This window comes from Cyclopterus lumpus, chromosome 10 (assembly GCF_009769545.1).
Source record: "Cyclopterus lumpus isolate fCycLum1 chromosome 10, fCycLum1.pri, whole genome shotgun sequence".
Taxonomy (NCBI): Eukaryota; Metazoa; Chordata; class Actinopteri; order Perciformes; family Cyclopteridae; genus Cyclopterus; species Cyclopterus lumpus.
In genome coordinates this window covers 10802416-10812224 of record NC_046975.1, presented here as the reverse complement: position 1 = coordinate 10812224, position 9809 = coordinate 10802416, and the positions used below count along the sequence as shown (strand labels likewise).

At 41.2% G+C, this 9809-nt stretch overlaps 1 protein-coding gene across 3 annotated transcripts in view; it reads left to right on the top strand.

Moving 5' to 3' along the window:
* atrx (ATRX chromatin remodeler) overlaps window positions 1-9809 on the top strand; it is a 34082-nt gene continuing 24273 nt past the window's right edge. Inside the window, exons 1-16 of one of the 3 annotated variants that reach the window (XM_034542841.1) lie at window positions 1-208; window positions 1670-1731; window positions 1857-1903; window positions 2016-2137; window positions 2223-2303; window positions 2453-2559; window positions 2679-2746; window positions 3046-5369; window positions 6246-6315; window positions 6829-6980; window positions 7072-7233; window positions 7327-7447; window positions 7555-7660; window positions 7939-8112; window positions 8739-8886; window positions 9364-9473. In XM_034542841.1, the coding sequence (XP_034398732.1) occupies window positions 1675-1731; window positions 1857-1903; window positions 2016-2137; window positions 2223-2303; window positions 2453-2559; window positions 2679-2746; window positions 3046-5369; window positions 6246-6315; window positions 6829-6980; window positions 7072-7233; window positions 7327-7447; window positions 7555-7660; window positions 7939-8112; window positions 8739-8886; window positions 9364-9473 (3849 nt within the window). In that variant the 5' untranslated portion in view covers window positions 1-208; window positions 1670-1674. Of the gene's footprint in view, window positions 209-1669; window positions 1732-1856; window positions 1904-2015; window positions 2138-2222; window positions 2304-2449; window positions 2560-2678; window positions 2747-3045; window positions 5370-6245; window positions 6316-6828; window positions 6981-7071; window positions 7234-7326; window positions 7448-7554; window positions 7661-7938; window positions 8113-8738; window positions 8887-9363; window positions 9474-9809 lie in introns of those variants that run through there. The other 2 variants (XM_034542840.1, XM_034542842.1) reach the window with 2 other exon arrangements.

Genomic DNA, 9809 nt, shown 5'->3' with positions numbered 1-9809 from the left:
TTAGGCTAGTGCGCCATTTTGCTGCGTCCACAGCCATCCGCCAAGATGGTCCCCTTGCTTTGTCTCCCCTGACCGGAGTTGTTTCGGTATTCTGAGGCTATTCTTGCGTCTGCAGCATCATACGTCTGCAAATTAGATTGAACTTGCCCCCTGTACCACCGGCGAAACGTGTCTATATCAGTCAAGACATGACGACGGTAAAAAGCAGGTAGGAACACTGTTTAGCCTGTTTGTTTAGACGAGTCATTTGTTCATCGATTAACCGCGAGCACCGGCCCGTTGTTGCCTCCTGCTAGTTAGCGAGCTACTCTAGCTGAGTTGGAGCTATTAGCTGCGCAGCCGGCACGGTTTAAATTAGATCACCCGACGTGTGACGTTATGTGTTACATAATATTGATGAAAGTAAACGAGCTTTTAAAACGCAATTATTCTGTTTGTGTCGCAGCTAGCTAAGTTACGTGCTAGTGCTACTTTGGAGGCTCCTCGGTAACGTTTAGCGCGCTGGTTTGTGCCGTGGTGTCGTCAGAAGGAGGCCTGCGCGTGCGTTTTCTTTTTGCATGCACATGCATTTGAGCTTGTAATGCACTGCCGAGATTGCAGTTTACCCAGGACAACGTGGGGCCGTGAAAATAAGTAGTTGCGAATTCACGGCGGCCGCAAAACCTGCTACTGATAGCGAGCGGAAACTTGGCGTTGATAGTCAAGAGTTCCTGTGTTGTCAAAACATGGAGGCTGCGTTGAGGATAAAGGAGCAGAACAGAGCTACTAAATGCAGTAGGGCGCTCTGCTTGCAAGGCGAGAGGACTCTTTCTTCGACTGACACTGGGTTGTGGACACATTTAGGGCTGGTTGATGCTGGCTGGACTCAGTGAGGGCACCACAGCGGATCAGCACATTATGATGACGCCAAACGGTACAATTAAAAGCGATGCCTCTGTCTCCAAATACACGCGCGTTAAAGCATTTCACGTTAGGTAATGCACATATTTAATTGTTTGAATATATATATATATTCATTATGTATATAATCTTACAAAAGCTGTTGTCGCCAAGTAAAGTTTTAGTTCCCCCCCCCCCTCCCAATAGACTAAAAACAACCAACACCATGTCTGTAACCTTTTGATTTAACCAGTGTAAATTGTCTGGAGAAAACATGTCCAGTAGGTCTCAAGCCCTGAGGACTATAATGGTGTATTTATTGTTACTACTGTCTTGAACATATATGTGTACTTCAAATACTTGCATGGTTATGTTTTGTCAATGCAATTGTCTCGTGTGTTTTTATATAGTAAAATTATGTATATGAATTTGTATCATTGCTTTTTGTCTTATACAATATGTGAGTAATTCCTGCTTGTTTTAGTTGAAGAATTTAGTCTTTTGTCAGGCAGCCTGGAGATAAGAATACAATTATCACATGTATTTTTAGAAGTTCAGCTGCTTTGAAAGTAATGATGACAAATGGTGGAACCATGAACACAAACTATGGTCATACAGAAAAGGTAGAATTGTGATATCAAGTACTGATCAGTACCTACATTGTAATAACACAGCTTGCTTTTATTGGTCGCTGTAAAAATAAAAATGTCAAATCTCTGTAATTCAGAGACAACAATTTGAAACATCTTAATTTACCATTGTGTTCATCTGGAAACAAATGTCTCACCAGGTAAAATGAGTCTGGCTTCTTCAGAATCGCACAGAGACCAGATGTCAGAAAAGGTAGAGGAGGTAAGTCTGCAGCTTCTTTGGGTTGTCAAACAATGTGTTTTGACCACTCCTGTATACCAAAAAAATAAATTATTAGCGTTTTTGTTCTTAACTGTCAAGCTATTTATGTCTTGAATTCTCGTTAGCCTGGAAGCTCAACAGAAACTATGAAGCCCTCTTCTCGCAACAAGAGGTGAGGAGCCGTAATTTTAAATGTGGCTGTTATTGTTTTGTTTGCAGTTTCATTTTCTCAAAAGAATTCACACAGACTTGCATTATTAAAGCTGTGTGTCAATTCATTGTAGGAATTCCACTACTGTATCTAAGCACACTGGACCGAAAGAATCTGATGCCTCAGCTGAGAGTGAAAATGAAGGTGTCTCTTCTGACAATCCTTCAGACAATAATACAAGCAGTGTATCGAAAGGTATGAACTATGGAGGTACTTATTGGTCTTAATTAAGATGTTGTTGCATCTGATTTGAGACTTTTCTGCTTTTGCTTCTCTTTAGGCACTTTAGTCATAAGGCCAGCTGGGAATGATAATAAAGGTGCCATGAAGCTCAGAGTAGATTTCAAACACAAACATACAGGTGACTTAATTTTAATTATTTGGAAACTATTCAATTTTGGCATGTATATGTTCACAATAGAATAACTAATTTAGGGAGTGAGAACAAAGTCAAAGGAATACAAAGTGGCAATTATTGATTTAAGTTTTTTCTCCTTTTTATTATAGAAGATACCCTGCAGAAGAAGGTAAACTGCACTGCCTGTGGTAAACAAGTAAACCAGTTTCAGCGCAACTCTGTCTACGAGCATCCTGCACTCAAAGTTCTTATTTGCAAGGTAGGAAAGTTCAAAAATACATTCCATCTATTTTTATAGCCATTATAGGGAAGGTCCGCACTGATATTTTCGGTCTTTCTATTCTTAATGTCTAATCAAATTATTTCCTCTCCCTCTAGTCATGCTACAAGTATTACACAAGTGATGACATTAACAGGGACTCTGATGGGATGGATGAGCAGTGCAGGTAAGGCATTTTACACATTTTTAATTGTAAAGTAATAAGAAGCACAATATAAATAAATATATGAAGACTAAGAGAGGGGATCTCAAAAGAACAAGACATTTCATTATGTTTCCATGATGATTTTTAATTTGACATGGAATTCACACAAGCTTGTTTTAGTTGTATTCAAAGTGCATGACATTTTATACATATGTTTTGGCTTGGTTCTTATCCAAGTGCCAATCATTTTGGAAATGATAATATATGTGTAAACATCAATTGCTTTATGCCCTAAAGCTTGTTGAACTTTTCCTACCCAGGTGGTGTGCTGAAGGTGGCAAGCTCATCTGCTGTGACTACTGCAACAATGCCTTCTGCAAGAAGTGCATCCTGCGCAATTTGGGCAGAAAGGAGCTGTCTGTCATTACAGATGAGAACTCAAAATGGCACTGCTATGTCTGCAGGTCAGAGCCCCTCCAGGATCTGGTCTCCAAATGCCACAGCATCATGGAAAAACAAGAACTCAAGGATCCAAAACCAGACAAAAGCGAGGAACATGAGAGCAAGAGACACAAGAACAAAGCAGTGAGAGAGCACAAAACCATTGTCAATGGGAAAGAACACACCGAAGGCTCAGGCACCATGACATTCTCCTACAAAAAACTGCAGGTGCCCAAAGAACTTATAAAGAAAGCAAAGAAGCTTGTTGAAACTACTACTGGTCTGAACAATACATTCATCCAGTTCATCCAACAGGCAGCTGAGGAGCAAGGAGATAAGTCTATCAGGTATCGGCATTTGAAAGCCTTCAGGGCCGTGCTTGCTGATTTGAAAAAAGCCCACAGTGCTTTGGAGGTGGCTTTGGGGCCTGAATTCAAAAACATGGAGTTACAGAATGGTAACGAAGGGCAACATATTGTGAGAAAGAGCACTTGTGTTGTATCCCCTGTAGAAAACGACATGGATAATATGACTGATGCTGAGGAGGCTGGTGATGACCAAGCGGAGGAGGAGGGGGAGGAGGAGGAGGAGGAGGAGGAGGAGGTGGCCAATGACAACTTAGCAGAGGAGAAGGCTGAAGCCCTAGCAGAGGAGGAGAAGGCTGAAGACTTAGCAGAGGAGGAGAAGGCTGAATCCCTAGCAGAGGAGGAGAATGCTGAAACCCTAGCAGAGAAGGACGACGACCTAGCGGAGGAGGAGGAGGAGGAGGAGGAGGAGGATGAAGAAGAGGAGGCCAACAACGGCCTGGAAGAGGAAGAGGCCGACAACGACCTAGTGGCGGCAGAGGAGGCAGCCACCGATGTCGTGCTGAAGAAAACCAATGTAGCGTCGGAGGAGGTCCATGACATAGCGGCAAAGGACGCTGATAACCCAGAAGATGAGAAGGCTCGCCACGCAACAGCGGATGAGGCAGACATGGGGCAGCCTAATGAACAGGAAATGTCTGATACTAAAATGAAAGACAACCAAACAGAAACTAATCTAACCAAAAAGAAAATTAAAACTGAAGCATGTGAAGATGGGCTAGTGTCAGCTGGTGAAATGTCTCTTGATCACGATATAATGTCTGTGCCTCCTTCGGTTCCCGAAGAGCTTTTTCAGATGGTGGAGAGTCTTGCAGATTCCACCATGCTCTCACAGTCTGATTCGGTCACAGACGCTGTTAAAAAGTCAAGTGGAAACTCAAAAGACTCTCAACCTCCCCAGCCCAAGGTGAAGAACCTCATAGTTAAACTGACTCCTGTGCCAGTCGTGACGACACGTGGGTCAAGGTCCGCCGTGTCCAAAAATAGGGAAAAGGCTAGAGAGACGCAAAAAAAGTGTGTTGACGATCGTGAGAAGGAGAAAGGCGATGCTGCTAAAGCACCAGTAGATATGACAGCCAGCCCACCACCCAGCCGTCGTTCTAGTAGATTGAAGACCACTCCCCTGAGAAAGCAGGCTGAGAATAAGGGCAAGGAAGAATCCTCAGATTCAGATGAAGATCGTAAGAGCAAGTCTAAATCTTCCAAGAAATCCAGTAAAAACAACAAAGAGAATGTGAAGGAGACCACGGTTTCAGAAAAGAAGACGATGGATTCTGACTCGGACGAAATTCCTAACATACTGCTGGAGAAAGCGGCGGCAGGCTGCAGCACAGATGAGGAACAGGGAAGCACAAGTGCTAAAAAGTGTTTATTCAAACTAAAAAACACATCTACACAGGATACAGACAAGGCGTCCAAACGCAAAAGGAAGTCTGAAAGCTCTGACTCAGACATGGCGATCAAAAGTAAAAAAACGTTGAAGAAGAAGAAGAAACAGACTGGCTCAGACTCGACTAACTCTGACTCTGACCAGGAGAAGGAGTCTAAGAGTAAAGTGGCCACAGTGAAGAGGAGATCTAGCCGTGTAAAGAAGCAAGATGAAGCCAAAGAAGAAGACAAAAGCTCACCTGAGAGGAAGGCAGCCAAGCGGAAAAGGTCTTATGAAGTTAAGCGCAAGGGAAGGAGCCCCAAAGCAGCTTCCAAGCTGCAGTCGTCCTCCAGTGAGGAAGAGCAGCAGGCTGAAGGCGATTCCGGAGAAGACAGCGACGAGCAAAAAATCAAGCCCATTGTGGAGGATAGCGTGGTTGGAGGAAGTGGACCGGTCCATCAGTCCTCAGGTAATTTGTTCTAGAAGAGTTTTGTAGCCCTCAACGTCCATGAGTTACGTAGTCATAAGTTAAACATTTTTTGAACCCCGCTCATTCTCCTCCTTGCCAAGACTTTGGAAAAGATTTGTAACATTCTTATGTCTGTAGGCATACACTAGCCTGGCTTTGTCCAAAGGTAACCAGCATTTCCAAAATTTCTCTTAACATCCCATTTGTTGAAGGCACACACGACTGCATTGTATTGAGTAACAGTCTAGTGTAATGTAGAAGGAAAAAGATTAAGATTTCTATGTCTGTTCGTACATTATGTTTTTTGCACTGCAGTGGAGTTTACAACAAAGCTTTAGATTTCTCTCTGACCAAAGGGAGTTTATGGCCAGGATTATATTCAGGGTTACAGAAAACAACAGGCTAAAAGGTTTTGGGCTGAACTAGTTAATCTTCTGCAAAATGAACAGGGACATTCAAACCAGCCACAATATGTATAGTCTTTGTTTGGGAGGGAGAGACCACACTCTGAGATCTGTGAGTGTATTTACATAGACGTCAATGTCATTGCTGTCCGGATACAGAAAACCAGGACTTTCATCGTGTAGTAGGAACTAATGCGTTCACAGGGTTTATGTGAATGTGTCCAGGGCCACATTGAAGGATGACCTACACCACTGACGTGTGTGTTTTTACCAGAGCGGTGATCCACAACAGTGTGTTTAGCCATGGGAACAGGGACAGATTAGGCAGACAATTAAATCCAGATACAAAAAACAATATACATTTTTATAATAATAATAATCAAGAACTCTTGGAAAGAAAGCCAATCAGCATTTTCTCAAAATGTCAACTTATTTCTTCTATTAACAGAACGTGTGCTATTTTGTTGTGTAGGAGACGAGGAGGATGATAACGCGAGAGTCTCTCAGGATTGTGAAGATGATGACGATGATCCTGAAAACAGGTACTTACAAAACAAAAAATTCTGAAGATGAAGGCAAAAATATGTTTTTACTGGGTGTTGTAGGATATTTTAAGGATTTGAAAAGTCTATCGGGTAGAGCTGTTTAACTTATATCTTGGCTCAGCTCTGACAACCTATTGCAATACTTGAATCGCCAAGCTCAGTGTGAGGGCTTACAGCCTGTACTTCACTGAAGAGTGTTGTGTAGCTTCAAGGAGAAATGTATATCACATTCCTCTTCCTGTTGGAAATGTCTGTTGTAAAAGTGCAGGAGAGCCTTTACTTTCTTTATGTATTTTCTGTAAGTCATATTTTCATCAAAGATAATTAATTTGTTTAGAAGTCACTTGATTCAAGAAAGGAATCTTAAATGTAAGGCGCCATTTGTGAATTTAAATGTGTTGCCACAGATACATTTTATTTTGTGTTCATTAAGCTAATTCTGTAGACGCCCATTTTATGTGATGTAAACCTCATTTTTTCTGTTTGTCTTTCTTTTATTTTCTTCTGAAGAATTGCAAAGAAAATGCTTCTTGCCCAAATAAAGTCCAACTATTCTTCTGGAGCTGAGAGCTCCTCTGATAATGAAGGAGCAGATGAGGATGAAAAGTCCTCCAGGAAAGTTAAAAAGGATGATGATGATGAAGAAGATGAAGAGCAACAAGGTAGTTTACCTGAACTAGATACACCTAGTTTTGATACAAATAAGCCTTTTTGTTGTATGTAATCTGAAGCTATTACTTTCTCTCTTTGAAGACGAGGATTCAGAAGACTCTAGTTCTGAAGTAGAAGTCAAGAAGCATGGAGGACGCCACAAATTACTTCGTCATAAACTCTCGCTGAGTGAGGGTGAATCCGGAGAGGAGAAAGCTGCCAGTAAAGACAAAAAGGGGGGCAAGAAGAAGTCGGGGAAGAAAGGTAATTGAGTGTTTAATTTGCCACCTGTGTCATGTCAACAACATTAGCAGAGATATTCTGAACTCTGATGGTGGTTTGTCTTTTTTGTCTCAGTTCACAGTGATGCCTCTTCAGACTCCGACTCTGACTTTGAGAAGTCAGAGTCCAGTGAAGAGTCGGGGATAAGCGAGGAGCTTAGTGAATCGGAGAACGAAGGAAAAAGTCGAAAGACCAGGTGAGAAGTGACGACTTCAACCAATCGATAGTAATTTATTGCGCCCACCAGAGCTTGATTTATCTCCTGTTGCTCTTACTTATATGCATTCTGTTTTGTGTCTGTAGATCTTCTAAGAAGAAAGCTGAAGCAAAACAGAGAAGTTACAAGCAGCAGAAGAAGAAGAAGCGACGCAGGATCAAAGTTCAGGATTCCTCTTCCAGCAATGAGAAGGTGTTTAAAATGCAGAGCACTTGGTAGTAGTCTTGAACTGCCCCAACGTTTCTTTTTTTCGACAGCAGGATTTGCCAGGTGGACGAAATTGACCCACATAACATTTTCTAGTCAAGTCTAGTCACATAACATGTTATTTGAACTTACCCCTGGAGTGTGTTGTGAGGAATATTGAGGTCACAAATTAATCATGGCTCCTGGGCTCCTGATCATAGGCAGTGGATTTTTTCCCTACGGGCTGAAGATCAGAGAGCTGAATTTAATGCTTATTTCCACAGAGTGGAAAGGAAGGTGATGACGATGATGATGAAGACCACAAAGGACGCAAAAAGATCCGCAAAATCCTAAAGGACGACAAGCTGCGGACAGAGACGAGAGATGCTCTGAAAGAAGAGGAGGATAGGAGGAAACGTATAGCTGAGAGAGAGGCAATCAGGGAGAAACTTCGAGAGGTAATACTGAATTGTTCTGTTATTCTAAAGCACTGGCTTTGTGTTCAGAGAGCTGTTACCTTCCCAGTAGAGTTGCATTGATCAATCACCAAATGATTGAAACCGGCTGTTAAGTTAACACGACGGAGGATTGGCCGATCAGTCTTATGTCAGTTTTTTTTAAGGCCATTTTTACATGTTTACGTCTACACACCAGAACAGACTGTAACGTCACAGCCACGCACACACAAACTATGGAGTTTTTGGCCCAAAAAACCTTGTTTGAACGAGATGTTTCCATAGCAAAATAGATTTTTATATAAAGAATTATGACCTGTTTAACTTACAAAAATGAGCTCTAAGCAAATTGGATATTAATTAATATTAATGCTATTGTGTTTATTAGAGTTTATATAATATACAGTATATCATGCACTCGTATAAATGGCAGATGTAATGTACTTGATGACGCATTGATGGATGTTCGTAAGAAGTTGGTATTAGAATTGTGAAAGGTGCCCTTATGAGACACTTGAAGAATTACAGTTGTATAATATATGAAACTTTTTTTTTTTCAGGTAATATTTGATTTACTTTTCTTTTTAAATTAAACTGACGTGTGTGTGACTCCGTTTATCCTTCTTCAGGTGCTTTTGGTGAAGGAGACCTCCCATGTAATCTCTCCCTGTCCCATCACCACCAAACTGGTGCTTGATGAGCATGAAGAGACCAAAGAGCCGCTGGTGCAGGTGCACAGGAACCTTGTCACAAAACTCAAACCTCACCAGGTTGACGGTAAGCAGAAGGAATTTGGTCACAAAACAAATGTTTTAGATTTTAGATTTTTTCCCCAAATTCCCTTGTTCACTGTTGAACAATTTTTTTTAGCACATTTTGGCATCTAAAAATGACTAATTATGTGGTGGATGAATAAACATTCAACAATTTGGTGAAACACTGGCACAGAGGAGCGAAGCAGCAGGCCCATAAATGAAACTCAAACATAGCGCCATAGTTTTGCTTGAGTGCTGTGAAAAATGCTTAATTGTATGGAAAACCCAGATCTTTCATAATTGCAACCAAATTTGGCGAAATTACATTACATTTATACCTCTGTACATCTATACCTGATTTAATTTAATGGACAATTCGGTCCATGTTTTCTGCATCACGGAAATCATAGGGCCCTATATTAGTCAACATAAGCCTGCATGGGAAACGCCAAGATGCTCTGGACTAATGTTGACCCTCTATTTTTGTGTTTTGTTCCAGGGGTGCAGTTCATGTGGGACTGTTGCTGTGAATCTGTAAAGAAAATTGAAAAGTCTTCTGGCTCCGGTTGCATTCTCGCCCATTGCATGGGTCTGGGGAAAACTCTGCAGGTATAGAGAGAGCAACGTGCACTAAAACTGTGCAATATAAAAACATTTGAAAAACCCACCATAAATCTAAATCGGTTTTGATGTGCAAAAAAACACTTGGCGTGTGTATCTCTCACACACACACGTACCTGGAATTTTTTATTTAATTATAAATAAACAAAACCATTGGTTTGCCTGAATTAGTTCAAACAAAAATTGTTTTAAAAAAAAATTAAAATATGATTTGGTTTTCTCACTTTTTCATTCAAGTACTGAATACCAAATGCTTTAAAAGTGCTGCCAATGTCGAGTTACTTTGGCTCAGGTTAGCTTCTTTTACTTGCATGTACAGCCAGT